The following is an 18,260-nucleotide window of genomic DNA, read 5'->3' as shown; positions in this document are numbered from 1 at the left end:
AATAGACTTCGACTCATGTTATTTAGTTCGCTTGTCAAATAAAACCTTTGAAAAGTTTTCGCCGTCTATAGAACAGCTAACTCTCAGAAATTGTCGATTGCACTTTGTAGCTACAGAAGACAACGCATTGTTACCGTTTCCGAACCTCCGTGTGATAGATTTTTCTGGAACGTTCATGCATTTGAAGCACGCATTGCAGCTGTTACACCCATACCGTAATGCCACTATTACGACAATAAACTTTGGTCATGTGAGTGACGTTAGTATAGACAGTGCCGATATACCGTATGTTCTGACAATTACAGCGGACATAATGAAGAACCTGAAAACAATTTGTGTAGAAAATCTAGATTTATCAGAAAATGGAATAGTTGATTATGAGCCTGGATCTTTGCTTTCCTTCGATCACCCGAAATGTTTACGACATATTTCCTTTAAAGGGAACAGGTTTTTGCTTTTTAGCGAGAAGAATCTAAATGAGATACAAATTTTTTTTTGTAATACTGTTAGATTGAAATCGTTGGACTATTCATATAATGCTGTCAACTATGAGAGGAAAATTTCAGATACTTCAAATTCAGATTTAAATTGTTCATTTCACAGTTGTGTGATATTACCAAAGTCACTTGAAAAAATAGATCTTAGTTACACAATAGCAAATACGTTTCCAAAAATGTATTTGATAGTTCCTAAAAATAACAGCCTTATATATGTCGATGTATCTTATTCAAATACAAATCTTGCCATACTTATTCTTCAAATTCGACTGGAAACATTTATTTCTAATGGTGGAGATTATTCATTTGCATGGAATCAATTAAAACGTTCTCCCTATAACACTCTGAAAACGATTGTATGGAAAAAAGCTGACCTAGATATTGCCATAAGACTATACGGAAACCAGTTCTTCAAAGATACTAGATCTATCGAGTATATGGATATATCTGAAAATGATATTTGGTATTTTCCGGACGACTTATTAAATCCAATGCCAAACTTGACATATCTCTATTTTAGTAAAAATTCATTTCAGTCTATTCCGGTACAACTGAGCGAACATAACAAGGTAAAAATGCTGGACGTAAGGAAGAATCGATTAACAAGTGTGAGCTCAGCTATCAGAGGCTGGGCAGATAAGATGCAAGAACTGCATGGAATGACGTTACAGATCACTGATAATGCATTTGAGTGCAATTGTGACACTATAGACTTTATAAGGTGGATTCAGACTACAAAAGTCAATCTTGACAGCCGATCATATAAATGTAAATTGTCTAACGGCACAATTATCGATACACTTATAGCGTACAACTCTTTATATGACTTGTTTGCAGACTGTAAGAATACTATGTGGTTAACTTTTGCATCAACATTATTATCTACAACCATAACGATCTCAATGTTACTTTTAGCCTATCACAAGAGATGGAAAATCATCTTCTCTATATATGGAGTAATTCGCCGTGTTGTTGAGCACAAAGTCTGGAGAATTTACAAATATGACGTGTATATATCATATGAAGGAGATATTGTCATTTGGATTAAAAATGTACTAATACCAAAACTTGAAGAGGAATGGGGGCTGACAATGTGTATAAAAGATAGAGATTTTTTACCTGGACCGAGTCAAGCAGACAACGAGGCAGAGAGCATTCAAAACAGCAGGTCAATTATATTTCTGATCACGCCCGAATTCCTATCGTCACATGATTGCATGTTCGAACTTGACAGGGCAAAATATGAAAGAATTACAAAAAATCTGGAGCGTATCATTATAATTACAAAAGATATAACAATTACTGATATTCCTGTAGAGTTTTCGTACATTTGGAACTATGCATTTATTATACAATGGCCGAAAAGTCTAGAGGACTTGGATGGTACTTGGAGGAAACTGAGGATGTTGCTTACAGATGGCTTGATTACAAACATTTAACTAACTTAATAGAAATAATAAGGTCAATGTATATACCATAAAAGTTCACTATAAAACATTTTCAAATTCGCTTACAGTTTTCGATCTGTGTAACGTCAAAGGAAATTTAACAGATGCTATATTGATGCATGTGCTTTCATTTCAATGATATTTCGTCAGAGTTTTTCTCAAAGTTTAAATAATCCATCTTTGGAACATTACGACGTCAGTATCAATTGTGTTAATAAACCTCTTCAAGAATTATCCGACTAAATCCGTGAACGTTTCTTGATTGTTAAGTATATGTAACAGTTTTTCGCCATGTATGAGATTTCTTCACATTTCCAGAACTGAAAACGCAGCTATTATTGAGAAAATATTTAGAAAAGATGAAAAACATTGTTTAACCTTCAAACTTTTCATTGATGCTTACTATAAGAACAATATGTGGAACAACTTACATGTTTTTATATTGCATTCTATACATTTATGTTTTCAAAGTTAATGGAATCTAATGCAATTTTAATTTATTATTGAATGCCAATACACATATAGATTATTATCTGCCGTACTGCATGTTTATACTACATAATATGGTTTTTTAAAGAAAAAAGAGTCATGTGACTTCTTACTCATTCGATCTTAGTAGCCGTAATTAATTAGTTGTAGCACAAATTTATTTGTGAAATTGTAATATATATTGCTAGAATTTGAATTATCTTTAACATTTATAATACATATTTAACCAATTTTCTTGGAACTTTTATATTATAACTATTATTAAAAGAGGGGCGAACGATACTAGAGGGACACTAATAGATCGAAAATAAACTAAAAAGCAATATAAAAAGACAGTCACACAAATAATAGTACACAAGACACAACATAGAACCCTTAAGACTAAGCGACATGAAGCCCACCAAACTGGGGATGATCTCATGCTCATGTTATTTCAAAACCATTTAACATTCTAAAATGGTAATCACATTTTTAAAAAGGGCAGAGGATTCTAGTTACGACATATCCGATATCATCTGTGAAACGAATATTCCATTACGTTCAACAGACTGGTGATGGCGTCTGTAAAATTCCAGTTTCCCCGTTTGGAACTCTTGGTCTAAAAGCGTTCATGTGAGCAGCAACCCTCTATCAGAAAAATCATTAATAAAGATTTTATGTATATGAATATTAAGGTTTTACCTATTTTTTTTTATATCAAGATAGAAATAAGTGAAATTGTCCAGGAGACATTTGTTACAAAACGAAACTTCTACTTCGAAGTTTTATTTTGGTACAAAAATGTCAAAACCTCGTCTATAATACTGTGAAATAACTTAATTTCGCAAGACGATTTTTTTTTTTTGCGATTTGCGTGTGTACAATAAAAAACGAGAGTATCTATCGTCGCGAATATTTCAAGCTTTGATCTTTCTTTTTTTAACTACATGACGTTAATAAGGGTATTGCGAAATTAAATTGCCAGATAATGTTACACGCGAAAATAAGCTGGTTTACATTATGTATTCAAACAAGTAGATAAACAAAAATGTCGTACTCAAAGGAAAGTTCGAACCAGAAAGTTCCTTCTTAAATGGCAAAATCTCAAAAACACAAGTGTAAAAACATGTCATATTCCTGACTTGGTACAGATATTTCCTTATGAAGAAAGTAGTGGTTTAAACCTGGTTCTGTAGCCAGCTAATTATAACCATGTTACTCGTATTGACAACGATGTGTGAATGAAGACTTTTTAGAATATAACATAAGTTCTGTTGGGAACTTTTACTATGGAAATTTTATCCTTTGTGAAGGACATTTTCTTATAACATTGAATAACATATTATAAAAGGCACGTTCCCATATTGAACGTTTGTTATATAATAAAAATTATTTGGAACACATCTTATATGGGAAGTTATATTCTGTCCCAACAGTACTATATATCTGAGTACCACCTAATCTGTTTAGCAAGTAGTTATTTCGTCAGAGAGTAAACCATATTACATAATTTTGTTCTCATTTATTAGTTATTGTTTACATTGTTTAGATTATTGAGTTTAACAAAATCTTACCTTTATCAGAAGATGATATCAAATGTATTATAAAAAACCAAGGAAGTTAAATTAGCCGCTAGTAAAGACATAGAACCAAATATTATACCTCAGATTTTATCGGGATATATAAGTGTTCAAAATCTTAGTTCGAACCAAATATCCGCTATTCCAAAAATGATTCGTTCGTTAATTATAAGAAGACCGATTTTGGAGGAAACAAAACTGGTGGATACTTCAAAAAACTTTATTCATACAGTTATATTCATTTTCATTTTCATTTATTATATTTATGACCTGAAAAATGTAATACACTTTTAGGCTATTCAGACTAAATGATTAAAATGGCCAAAGCATCCACCTGGACATTTGAATTCACAAAAGTTGGAGATAGGTGGACAGTGTCGAATGAATCGAACAACACACCCAAATTAATAAATACTTACGAAAAAGAAGGAAAAGAATTGGTTACAAAAGGCCCATCTTGAAAATGTATGAAGGTGGTATTAATTTAAGTATATGCTTATGACATGTCTATTTCTGTTATTGCAGGATCAGTCTTGATTTAAGATTTCGATGCATTTTATGCTTTACAAAAATGTGATTGAAATATATTGATATATAATTAGCTGGTTGCCTTTAAAGGTTTTGGAAGATTTGGAAAGTGGAGAAAAGATGACCCAGGTATTCGAAAAATGCACATAGATTTAGGAAACAAAATAGCGGAGTGATCAATATATGTTGTTTGAATTTTAACTATTGCATATTGTAATGCTAACTAAATATGTTTGTATTGAAATGCGATGTAGAAAAAGCAACAAAAGGAAGAACTTCAACAAATTTCAAGCCATCACATTGTAAGAATTGCACATTTAACATCTGATATTAAAAGAAAAAGATTGTGTTTTGAGGCAGCATTGTAATAAAACTTTTTCTATTATAATGTCGTTTGTTGTATATGTCATTAGCAATTATTTCGATAAATAAGGAGAGAAAGATACCAAATGGACAGTCAAACTCATAGATTGAAAATAAACTGACAACGCCATGGCTAAAAATAAAATTTAAAAAAACAGACAAAGAGTAATACAGAGGACACAACATAGAAAACCAATGACTGAGCAACACGTCCCCCACCAAAAGCTGGGGGTGATCTCAGGTGCTCTGGACGAGTAAGCATGCAGATCCTGCTCCACATCTGTTTAGGAGAATTATATATTAAAGGATCAATAAAGCTTATTACTTTTTAAAAAAGGGGCAAGATACCTAAGGGTAAACAAATCTAGAAAATACACGTGTATACAAGTGCCAAAATCCTTACAAAAAGAAGAACAGACAGCACTTACCCTATACATACTCCACATTACGAAACAGAACTCTAACGAATGTGCAAAATTGATCATAATCAGATATCGGAGATGATTAAGTTGTTTTTGAAGTGATAACTGACATACTGCTCATTGGGATGATCGACCACCTGCTTGTTATGATTATAAACTTCATGCTAATGTTTGTATATTGTCAACATACAAAATGAGGCAAACCTATCGTTACTTGCCTGCTCATAAAATTAATTCACTTTATTTCTACTGAATGCTTGCACTCAAACCCCTGAAAAGAAATTTAAGCAAATCCAAGTTGTATTTTTTTATTTACAATATAAATAACAAATTAATATGAAGAATATGTTGTTAGATCTCTTTTTAACAAAGATTTAGTAAGCATAAGGCGCACATTTATTTCAAATAAATAAAGGAAACAGTAGTATACCGCTGTTCAAAACTCATTAATCCATGGACAAAAAACAAAATCGGGGTAACAAACTAAAACCGAGGGAAACACATTACATATAAGAGGAGAACAACGACACAACACCGAAACGCAACACACACAGAAACGGACCAAGCATCAGACAAAATACCACGAGAATAACAAATATAACATCAAAACCAAATACATGAATTTGGGATAGACAAGTACCGTGCCACGTCTTTCTTAATAAATTAAAAAAAAAGAGAATACAAACGACACAACGTAAAAATGCAACACACACAGAAACGAACAATAATATAACAATGGCTATTTTCCTGACTTGGTGCAGGGCATTTTTAAAGGGGAATGAAAAAGGTGGGTTGAACCTGGTAAATAAGATTAACCTAATGAACAAACTATGGCTACAAAAAACACCAGACAAACAGAAGTATACAAATCAGTACAGTACAGCACAATAAATTATAGCAACAGATACTGATATATTTATCTTAGATTACGTGAAAGTTAATAGAAGGTTCACCATAGTTCAAAGTTTTTTATGGATCGGTCTAAAGACTTTGAAACTATCAGTAACGATAGAACAATACTAATCGACAATATCATTATACAAAATATATTAAAATTAAAATATGTGAAATAATTGCCAATGAATCAACTCTTCACTCAAGACCACAATGACACATACATGTTGAAAACACATAACGGTAATCATACTGTCTCCAACAATGGTTACAGCCATTCCAAAATAGTCAGCTATAAAAGCCGTTTTAACTTATTTCCATAGTTAACTTTGTTTATGCATGTACAATGTATGTTAAACTGTTACACCAGTGTCCGAAGTTAAGAGGTTGGTTCAGCACAGGCAAATATGTTTAAGCCCGCACATTTTGTATGTATACCGGTAAAATTAAGTAGTTTTCGTTTGTTGCTGAATATCACATTGGATATTTTCGTTCCTTGTTTCGTTCGTTCGGCCTTTGATTGTCTCGTTCGAACTTTGTAACATTTGTCAATTCGGGGCCTTTTAATGATAACTATGCAGTATGAGTTTTTTCGTTGTTAAAAACCGTACGCTGGCCTATAAATGTTCGCATCCATCTATGTCACGTTGGTCTTTTCGTGGTGTCTGTCGTTGATGGAAGATGTTCGTTATTGTTCTGCAGTTTGCCTGTTGTGTCGATCTTATATTATTCGTTTGTGTGTTTCTCAGTGGAGAGGGCATATGCTGTATTTCTTTCACGTAACTTGTTGGCATTTTATCAATATTTTCTAACATTTTTATTTTAAGTGAGAGGTGTGGCTAGCCATTAAACAAGGTTCAACCTAACATTGTTTCTTAAAAATGTACTGTACCAAGTCAGGAATATGGCAGTTATTATATAGTTTGTTGCTATGCATGTCGGCGTTTGTTTTTGTTGCATTTTAGTTGTCGTGGTTTTCCTTTGATTTTTCATCATAGTGGATATGTTTCGCTCGGTTTTAGTTTATTAACCGTATTTGTTTCTTAAAATCGATGTGTGATTTTAAAGCACTGGTATACTGCTGTTACCTTTATTTGGCGTAATGAAACATTAAAAAAGCGCGGTAGGATTACCAATATGAAAACTACTCACCATAGACCAATATGCGTAGATAAAAACAGCTATAAATCTGGAACAATATTCAAAAAAGAACAAAATATCACCATACAGTAAATTATACAAGGTCTTGAAATGACTAAACTTAAAACAACTTAAAAGAAATAACCAACAGCTGTATTAATATTCGCAAGTATTAAAATACAGGCTATTGTATCCAGCAGTAGTTGTCATAATCTCAGTGAATTACAATACAAAATGATAAAGTATAGTATCACTTCAGTCAAACTCATCGTTACATATGTTAATAGTGAATACACTCATCATCGATACTGTGATTCAAATTTTGTATTTGTGTGCCAGACGTCCATTCCGTCTTCAAAAGACTCATCAGTGACTCTCAAAGAAAACAAAAGTTTAAAAGACAAAAAAAATTACGAGGTTGAAGAGCATTGAGACCTAAAAGATCCGAAAGGTTTGGCCATATACAGCTACTGTATTCAATTGCGGAGTTAGAAAAGCCCAAGTATTTGTTTTAACAGTAACAGTTAATATATAAAAATGACCTATCAATGATAATTCATGTCAACACATATTATAGTGCTGACTTCTGGGCTAATGATACCCTAGGGGAATAAAAACTACACCAGCAGTGATTCACTGCAGTACACATATATGAACAAGAACGTAGAATTATGTTTTTCCTTTATATTCTTCTTGAGTAGATTTATGGGGATATCAGGTTATTAATCAAAATAAATCTGTAATATGGAACAACTTCATTCAATACGACAATTGTGAATCATAGTTTAGATACGTTGTCTAATATAGTATGTTGTTTTTGTCTCTAAGCTTTTTTATGTTATAAATAAACTTACACTCCTATATCATGTTAGAAGAAATAATATTTACAAAAAATAGAATGAATTGGTGAAAAAAACTTATTTGGACAATGTCTTAATAATTGAGGATCCGAAATTCCAAAAAGTTGTGCCAAATACGGCTAAGGTTATCTACTCCTGGGGTAAGAAAATCCTTAGTTTTTCGAAAAATTCAAAGTTTTGTAAACAGAAAATTTATAAAAATGACCATATAATTGATATTCATGTCAACACCGAAGTGCTGACTACTGGGCTGGTGATACCCTCGGGGACGAAACGTCCACCAGCAGTGGCATCGACCCAGTGGTGTAAATAGTTATCAAAAGTACCAGGATTATAATTTTATACGCCAGACGCGCGTTTCGTCTATATAAGACTCATCAGTGACGCTCAGATCAAAATAGTTAAAAAGCCGAAAAAATACAAAGTTGAAGAGCATTGAGGATCCAAAATTCAAAAAAGTTGTGCAAAATACGGCTAAGGTTATCTGCTCCTGGGGTAGGAAAATCCTTAGTTTTTCGAAAAATTCAAAGTTTTGTCAAAATGGAGGATTATGGTATTGACCTATTTTCTTTCTATCAATTCTTTAATGAATTACAAGGTGAAATACAATGTTGCACAAGTATATAAACAAGTCTAAATTGAAAACTACGTTCAAACCTGTGATTGCATTGAATAAAAACCGCAATTTTAAACGTGTACATGTAAAACAAATTTCGTTGTAGAATGGTCCTAATACAGCACAAAAAAACTTTTTTCGAAAGACACAAAAGTTAAAAAGTATTTTTCAACAAAACGCAAATGACTAACAGGTCGAACAACTGTTTTTTTAAACCCTTCTGACTCCCAATGGCGATTGCTAAATAAATTATTCACACGATGGATCTTAATATTATTTTAATACCAAACAGAAAACAATAATCTTACGCAAAGGTGTTATACCACAAACATGAGGTGTCAAAATGTTTTTGTACACCACAACCGGATTTTCGGAAGGCCATATAATTTACCTCAATTTAGGATAGACTCTCGAGTATCTATATATACATAAGTATGATCCATCTTCTGTTACACAAACCCATTGTGTTGGTCGATTCTTCGAGTTTGGCATATTATTTTTTTTTTACAATTTCGAGTCATTTTAATATATTGAATAACAACATGACAAACACAATTACACTTTCATATTCTATTTTTTATTAATTCATCTGCGATGAAATGAACGTAAAAAAAGTCTCTTTTTATGACGTTGAATCATTTGTGTGGTGCACAGTTTATAGTTATATTGTGCTATCCTGTATACTCTCGTAAAGGCAAGGATCTACAGCAACTATATTATTCATTTGGGTATTTCTCTGTCATGTGTGTTCTTGTGTTAATTTGTACAATATTACCGCCATATGACCTGTCATTTTAGAGGTATATATAACATTGCTATATAAATGGGTGGGCTTGTGTAGCTATAAAACAAGTTTGTATGTATCAGTTCAATTTTTCCATTGTTCCGTTGTTTCCCTCTTATAGTTGATGTATTTCACACGGTTCTGGTTTGTGACCCAGATTTGTTTCGCGCAATACAATAATTCGTGATAGAGATTTCAATACGTTACCACGAGTATTTACCAAATTATAATTTAGGGAGATTAGATTTTGCAATAGTTTTAGCAGATTTCAGTCTGTATTACATGTACATTATGTATATGTCTTACCGAAAACCGGTTATAAGAGTATATTGGTATTAGAATTATATTCAAAACAGTGTGGCTGTGGCCATTGATTGACGTCCTTAATTCATTCAATGACTGGGACAGATTATGTGAACGTTTGTAACTACACTGCTCACTACTAACTTATCGTAGAATTTAAACTGTAGGGTCACCAAAGGTTCTTAACACCTTTAATAATGAAATAATCCGAAAAATTAATCAGGAATAACCTTTATGTTTGATTATATTATTGATATAAATCATATAACATCGTGTTATTCATGATCAATTTTTCGAATTACTTTATTTAGGTATTGAGAACCTTTAGTATCCCCACAGTTTAAGTGTCTTTAACAAGTACATAGTGAGCAGTGGTTGTTACAGATAACAGTTCACATAATCTGTTCCAGTCAATGGGATAATTTAAGACGCCAATCAATAGACATAGCCAGACTGTTTTGCTTATTATTCTGTTAGATCGAAAACAAAATTGACAAACAAAAATCAGCAGACCTTTGAAGAAGCTATAACCTCTTAATTGGTGCTGCCTTCAAAGATAAATAATAATTGAAGAGGGAATTCAATATAAACAAATAATTTGTTATACCTTTTTATATATGCTGTATTTATCGGTTACTCACATGTACATGAACTTTGATAGATAACAGAATCAATGAGGTTATCGCAAAACGAATATTTCTTTTTCCATTATATTTAACGCTAAGAGGCATTTCTGTGGCAATATAAATCGTTGATAGATTTATATGTTACTTCTTCATGTACGTGTTGTAATAGTTACTTGAAATTTCAAATTGTATTAACAGGATAGGAAGGTTCTCGAATTCTTTTTGAATGAATGCTTTTGCGGGATAAAAGATCAAAATAAAACTAATTTGATTGAAAATAAGATTTTTTTACCTTCCTATTTCATAATCTGATAATTTCTTTGCATGAATTAAAGGACATTCTACTTTTGTGTAAAATAAGTATCAGACGTTCTACCTACAATGCAACGCAATCAATGTTTACATTGTATATTGAATAGAGATTCTACCCTTCGCAGGTCATATTTGAGAACGTTCTACCTTATAATTAATCAGTTTACCTGGTGACTGATATATTGGTTAATGCTGAGTTTATACACTATATATAAGAAACGTAAAGTCACTGAATAACCCACATACTTTTAACTGGCGCTACAGGTTAACGTCTACATAGTATTTCGATATGGCTCAATTTTTAGGAAAATGGAATTCAGTATCTATGACCAACATCGAAGCTGTAGGAAAAGTATTGGGTCAGTTTTTTTATTTTTTATTTATTATGCATATCTGCATATTTGATTTTAAACATATTTTATTCAAATTGAAAAGGATTGAGCAACAGGCACAGCCTATAAAAACTCTCTCCGTATTACATGTTCAAGGTATAATTCAATTATAACAACTGTATTTAAAATATTGCAATATAGTGAAACATGCATGCTACTTATGAGCACACACGAGAAAATATATGTTTACAGTGTTACTTACTAAATGCAAAGTATATTAAGAATATATAGGCATTTACTCATCATGTATTCAAGAACCTTGAAACATGCAAATATTCTTTATAAGTCATTAGAAATATATATATATATATACAATAACGTTGCGTCATACTACTTATATTTTACGAACAATGACGTTACGTCATAATACTAATGTGTTCCCCATAACGACGTTCATAACGACGTTCATAGTCTTGAAAAGTCCCAAGATGGATGAAAGCGCTAGACAATGCTGCTTTTAAAACTCTTTTTGTGTATTTAATTTTTAATATATATATATATATATATATATATATATATATATATATATATATATATATATATATATATATAACTCGTCTAAACATCAACCCAACAATGTTAGATCTGTAAATTTGCTTTCGCAAATTTTTGGTTCTTCCCTCGCCGGGATTCGAACCCATGCTACTGTGATATCGTGACACCAAATCGCCTGCACTGCAGCCGTCCCGCTAGACCACACGACCACCTGGGCTCTCAAAAAAGAGCTTTCGGTGGGCATGTGTTACCTTTCCACGTCAGTTTTAATCTAGCGGCGTACTACAGAACATGATATATAAGGCATGAAGATGTTATTGTTACAGATCAGCTAAATTATCTATAGTAAAGGATCCTACAAATTAATGTAAGATACAGTCACAGAAAATAATTATATTCATAAGTACGTCTGAGTCAGTGACAACCCTACAACAGATGTATCCATCGGATCGCCATCAATGATGGTGATACATGGCTGTGTACATAATGTATATACAACTCGTCTAAACATCAACCCAACAATGTTAGATCTGTAAATTTGCTTTCGCAAATTTTTGGTTCTTCCCTCGCCGGGATTCGAACCCATGCTACTGTGATATCGTGACACCAAATCGCCTGCACTGCAGCCGTCCCGCTAGACCACACGACCACCTGGGCTCTCAAAAAAGAGCTTTCGGTGGGCATGTGTTACCTTTCCACGTCAGTTTTAATCTAGCGGCGTACTACAGAACATGATATATAAGGCATGAAGATGTTATTGTTACAGATCAGCTAAATTATCTATAGTAAAGGATCCTACAAATTAATGTAAGATACAGTCACAGAAAATAATTATATTCATAAGTACGTCTGAGTCAGTGACAACCCTACAACATATATATATATATATGGCTTGAAAGAGAAACTAAGCTTGCTTAGTGGATAAAATGAATTAATGTTAAAGTGGAAGAGAAAAAAAAATAAAAATAAATAAAACAAAAAAAATAAGTATGTTTTAAACAAAACGTGAGTGTCACTGATATATTTTTGAACAGATTTAAAAATAGCAATATTCGTATCATATGAAAAGAATCTGTTTCCAATCAGCAATGGAGTAAATGGAATCAAGAAGGATCTGTCTTACAACATTGTACTTAGGGCAACTGAAAAAGAAATGTTTGTTATCTTCAACAGGGTGGTTACAGTTTACACAAAAAGTGTTCTCTGATAAGAACTGATTAAACAGATGAAATTTTAGGTTGCTAGCATTATTTTGAGTTGACAATGAGCTATATTAAGTTTCCTTATACCATAGTTAAAAGGTTTAAATATATCTTCAGTCCTATAAATTTTTCCAGTCAACTTTTAAATATACCCAAACTTGGGGATTTTTGCAACTCAAAGGAAGACGTTTCCAAAGTTTTACAGTGGAAGGAATGAAACTATTAAGATAAGAGCTAGTTCTAGCAAGAGGCGGATGAAAAGTGTTATTTTCATTCCTCGAAGTATAAGGGGTTTGTCTGGGAAGATATGGCTGGACTAACTCATATACGTATGCAGGTGTCATCCCATTTAATATTTTATAAAATAGAATAAGCTTATGTTTATTACGTCTATTCTCCATAGTTTCTAAACCTAATTCAATATAAAGTTTTTGTCTGGAGGAATTACGTCGTAAGCCTGTAATAATTCTAGCGGCTTCTATCTGAATACTTTCAAGAAGCTCAGACTCGAACTGGGGAGCAATTGCCCCATACAACATCACCATACTCTAATATAGGTCTAATAAAAGCATAATAAATACGTATAAGTGAATTCCTATCTACTAAATGTTTAACTTGACGATACACAGATAGACGAGAGCATGCTTTTTTATAACCTGCATATGTACTGAATAGTAACGAAAACCCGTTTCGGTCTTATATATCATAATACTAGTATTGTATTTTCATCTTATTGTGTCTTAAACAATAAGCAAAAATCAAATATAAAGCCACAATAATTTAAAAATGACTTGAGTCATCAGAACAAAACAAAGCATCAAATACAACTATAAAACACAAAGACCCAAAGTAACAGCAGTGATTCTGTTCAGATTAATAATTAAAGGCAAATAGTGTTACTAAAATGAATATCAAATTAAATAATGTGTTATCTAAAGTAATATGATCGTTCAAAATACAATACTAAATTCTAGGTAGTCGGAATAGCATGCACTCAAAACTTGTGAAAAAATGCCCAAAAGTTGTGTCCACCATAAGTCACGATAAGGGAGGAAATAAAACCCACTAATGATATCATTTACCAAAGGAGGGTCGAAAGTAATCAGAGAGACTTTCAAACTCATAGATAAAAAAACGGACAAATGAAATAAAACGTAGACAAAGAAAAAGTACACAAGACACAACAAAGAAAACTGTAAGACTAAGCAACATGAACCCCACCCAAAAACTGGGATGATCACATGTGCTCTGGAATGGTAAGCAGATTCTGCTCGACATGTGGTACCTGTCATGTTGCTCATGTAATTACAAAATCGGTAAATAGTCTAATTAGCTAGGTCACATTTATGAAAAGGGAACGGATTATAGTATCGAGATACGAAACAAATCCGATACCATGGTACACGTTGTATAAATAAGACAGTTAAGGTTTATTAGTAATTTTAGAATCTTGGTCAATGTTTGATATAGGGATTAATTTACGATGACGACCAAAGAATTTGTGTATTTATTGCAAAAATATATAGCCGGTTACAAATTAAAATATACAATCAGCAGAATGACAACGGAATTTAATGAAATCCTAGTTTAAGTTTTCCATGTAATTATGCTTGTTTTTTGTCTCAGTCTCAGCTTTTTTAACGTATTGATTATACATGTATTAATTAACTTGCAGGCTTCACAGATGAAATGATTAAAAAGTACCAAGAATCTAAATGGACATTTGAGTTCACCAAAGATGGAGATACGTTCTCAATTACAAATGAATCAAATAACACACCTAAATCAACTAATACATACGAAGAGGGGAAGGAATTGGTGACGAAAAACTCATTTGGACAATGTCTTAAGGTAGTCAAAATTGAAGTGTATCATTATAATTTACTTTTTCTTTTTATGTGTTTGAACTTTTGATTTTGTCGTTTGATTACATGTATTGACTTGACTCTTTGAATTTTCCTCGGAGTTCAGTATTTTTGTGATTTTACTTTTCCCTATGCAAGATTGAGGAATTGGAGACTGTTCACAAATATGAACATTTATTATACATGTGTATGATCCATCTTCAGTTGTTCAAACACATGAGTGGGTGTATGGAAGCTTATACTTACTTTCAGGTCTTGTAAAACAGGAATCTACTGGTTTTATGTCAGGTATGCACCACGGAGACAAGGCGTAAAACCATTTTGCCGACTTTGAATATTATGTTTTGTCCAGAATGGACGTTCAGCACAAAACAGTCCGAAATGTTGTTTACGTTAACATTACTTTCTGTTTCATTAATATATAAATGAAACACATCATCCCAATTTTCGCCCCGCTCCCATTTCTATTAATGATATCTTGTAAATTAGCTATTCGCTTAAAATTTTTTTTTTTACTACGGTCCTCTAATGAGTCTTATGTAGACGAAACGCGCGTCTGGCGTATTAAATTATAGTCCGGATAACTTTGATAACAGTTACTATTTACATCACTGGGTCGATGCCACTGCTGCTGGATGTTTTGTCCCCGAAAGTATCACCAGCCCAGTAGTCAGCACTTCGGTGTAGACATGAATATCAATAATATGGTCATTTTGATAAAAACTTTGAAATTTTTTAAAAACTAAGGATTTTCTTATCCAAGGCAAAGATTACCTCAGCCGTATTTGGAACAACGTTTTTGAATTTTGGGTCCTTAATGCTCTTTAACTTTGTGCTTGCTTGGCTTTATAACTATTTTGATCTGAGCGTCACTGATGATTCTAATATAGTCGAAACGCGCGTCTGGCATATTAAATTATAATCCTGGTATCTTTGATAACTATCTTTGTGTTTTAGATTACTATCACATTTGACTCGGATTCCAAAATGACTGTATTGGAAAAAATGGAACTACCAGGTGGTTGGAAAAATATAAAACTTGTACGAACAGTTGAAGGAAATAAAATGACAGCAGTGAGTATTCATTAAATTAATAATGTTTATGGACCCTACTGTAGCCATGCCATTTGTATGGGAAAAATCTCATTGCAAATCATAACACATCACCTTATTTATTTAAGGAATGACTGTAATATTTTTTCTGTCTATGAAGAAATATCATAAAAATTGAGGCACACTGAATAACTCGCGTAGCGGGTTATTTAACAGTGTGCACCACATTTTTTATGCTATTTCGAATAGAAAGCCTGAATAAATGTTACATTCATTTCTTATAATTCAATTCTAAATTTTATTTTAAACCGTAGAACACCATTAAAAACCGTTGCGATGACGACACAAACACATGACCAAATTATGCCAACGGGCTGATAAGAAAATAACGTCAACCAATCAGAAGACGCGTTACATTAAAAATTAAATTATTTATAAACCAACCACATAAATCACATCGTACTTCTGAGACTGATATTGCGAATCGCTACTTGTAGATTATCGTTGATCATCTTAACGCGATTGATTTTGTCGCTTGAGCCGGTACGGTTGAGATGACCAGAGATAATCTGTTTATCGCTATTTTACCTATGAAGACGTTATCAATTTCATATCAATTTCATATCAATTTCATTAGCAACGCCACGTGTCTCCTTAGTTTCTAGCGATAGTTTTCAAATCACTCGACACCGCTGAGAAATGAAATTATCAATCCGTAAGAACAAAGGAAAATTTTGAAAAATAGCGATGAAAAAGCTTTATAGAATGCTTAAACGTTTTATATATTGAGTGCAACTGTTTTTAAACATACCTGAAATATAAACTTGATAAGGGTTTATTGAAACACAGTCGTTTTTAAACTTAAGAATATTTTATTTCAACTGATCAAAATCAATTTGTTTAGTTTACAGGATCTTGTTTACCACTGCACTCAAACATACCCCATCCCGAATATAAAAAATAATAGCCGATTTTGAAAAAACTACTTACAATGTAACTGTATGTGTACTTTTAAACAAATTGAACTTTTCCAACTATCTGTCACAAAACCAGTTTTATTTTGTAGCTGTAATAATATACTAATTACTTTTTATTGTGTCTGACGTATGTTGCGTAAAAATTATGAACATTTACTAATAAACTATTACGAATGAATCATAATGATATCGACAATGATGTCATAGCAACTGATTGTCATTTAAGGTTGCGGAAGTACTGGAAAGTGGCGCAAAGATGACCCAAACTTTCGAGAGATGCACATAGTCTGAGGAACAAACAAACCAACGGAGTAGTAGTTAACGTCATGCATAAATGTTGTATGAATATATGAAAACGTCTTGCGATGAATTTAAACAAAGATGTGTGTATGTGTGTGTAATAAAAAAACGACAAAAAAACTTTTTTTTTGTTAAAGAACAGAAGAGCACAGAAAATTTCAGCGAAAATCAGACAATCGTTTGTTTTTTTTTTTTTGTTTAACCACTATACTTTTTGAAGTTAATAAACAGTTGTTGGCAGCTATGCAATAAAACTTTTTTCTAAGATAGTTATCCCTTAATTTATTTTTTCTTAACCACATCTTAAAGACATTTCTGCAGCACGAACATATCAGTATAGAGAAAAAAGGTTTAACACTGTGTTTAAAAAGGGAGAAAATACAAAGAGAGAAAAAAAGCAAAATCAGGCAATTGAAAAGTCAAAATCCATATAAAGAGGAGAACAAAAAACAAAACAAACAGACAAAACATACCACCAAAATATGCACTAGACATACTTAGCTATGACCTTGCACAAATGAATCAGAAACTAAGGATGCAATAAGGTATTTTGGGTGGATTAGAAGCTTTTGCGTCACGTGTGATAAATAACTGATGTGTTATAAAAGAAGAAAATGTGGTATGATTGATAATTAGACAACTTTTCACAAGAGACCATATGACACAGAAATTAACATCTATAGGCCACTTTACGGCCTTCAACAATGAGTAAAGGCCTGTATCGCATAGTCGACTATAAAAGTTCCCGAAATGACAAATGTAAAACAGCTAAAACGAGAAATCTAACGGCCTAATTAATGTGCAAATAAACAAAATAAAAATATGTAACACATCAACAACCGACAACCACTGAGGATCCTGACATGGGTAGACACATACATACAGCATTTGGCGGAGTTAAACATGTTAGCAGGATCACACTCGGCCCTAACCTTGGACAGTGATGTAACAGTACAACATAAGAACTAATAAAATCAGTTGATGGAGCAAAGTTTTCTTTTTATCACATTTTGGATTCTACATGTATATGACATTCTTAAAACCCCTTCTATTACAAGAATATAAATGCATGAAAAGGTTGACAGCCTGAGATTCAGGGTTACGGGGAGGGAAACACGGCTTTTGCTCCCATGCT

The 18,260-nt window shown here is 32.5% G+C and overlaps 2 protein-coding genes across 2 annotated transcripts; both read left to right on the top strand.

The window, feature by feature from the left end:
- The first annotated feature begins 1,072 nt into the window (after positions 1-1,072).
- On the top strand, positions 1,073-1,936 carry LOC139482591 (toll-like receptor 4). The gene has a single exon (XM_071266504.1). It carries the CDS (start codon positions 1,073-1,075, stop codon positions 1,934-1,936), a length of 864 nt encoding a protein of 287 aa, XP_071122605.1.
- Positions 1,937-11,052: 9,116 nt separating this feature from the next.
- LOC139529758 (fatty acid-binding protein 1-like) lies at positions 11,053-17,394 on the top strand. Its single transcript, XM_071325636.1, has 4 exons — positions 11,053-11,200; positions 14,606-14,781; positions 15,753-15,869; positions 17,052-17,394. Exons 1-4 carry the CDS (start codon positions 11,131-11,133, stop codon positions 17,109-17,111), a joined length of 423 nt encoding a protein of 140 aa, XP_071181737.1. The 5' UTR covers positions 11,053-11,130; the 3' UTR covers positions 17,112-17,394.
- Positions 17,395-18,260: the final 866 nt, after the last annotated feature.

The sequence above is a fragment of the Mytilus edulis genome, chromosome 7 (assembly GCF_963676685.1).
Source record: "Mytilus edulis chromosome 7, xbMytEdul2.2, whole genome shotgun sequence".
Classification (NCBI taxonomy): domain Eukaryota; kingdom Metazoa; phylum Mollusca; class Bivalvia; order Mytilida; family Mytilidae; genus Mytilus; species Mytilus edulis.
The sequence above is the reverse complement of the archived record's forward strand: the minus strand, read 5'-3'. Positions and strand labels throughout refer to the sequence as shown.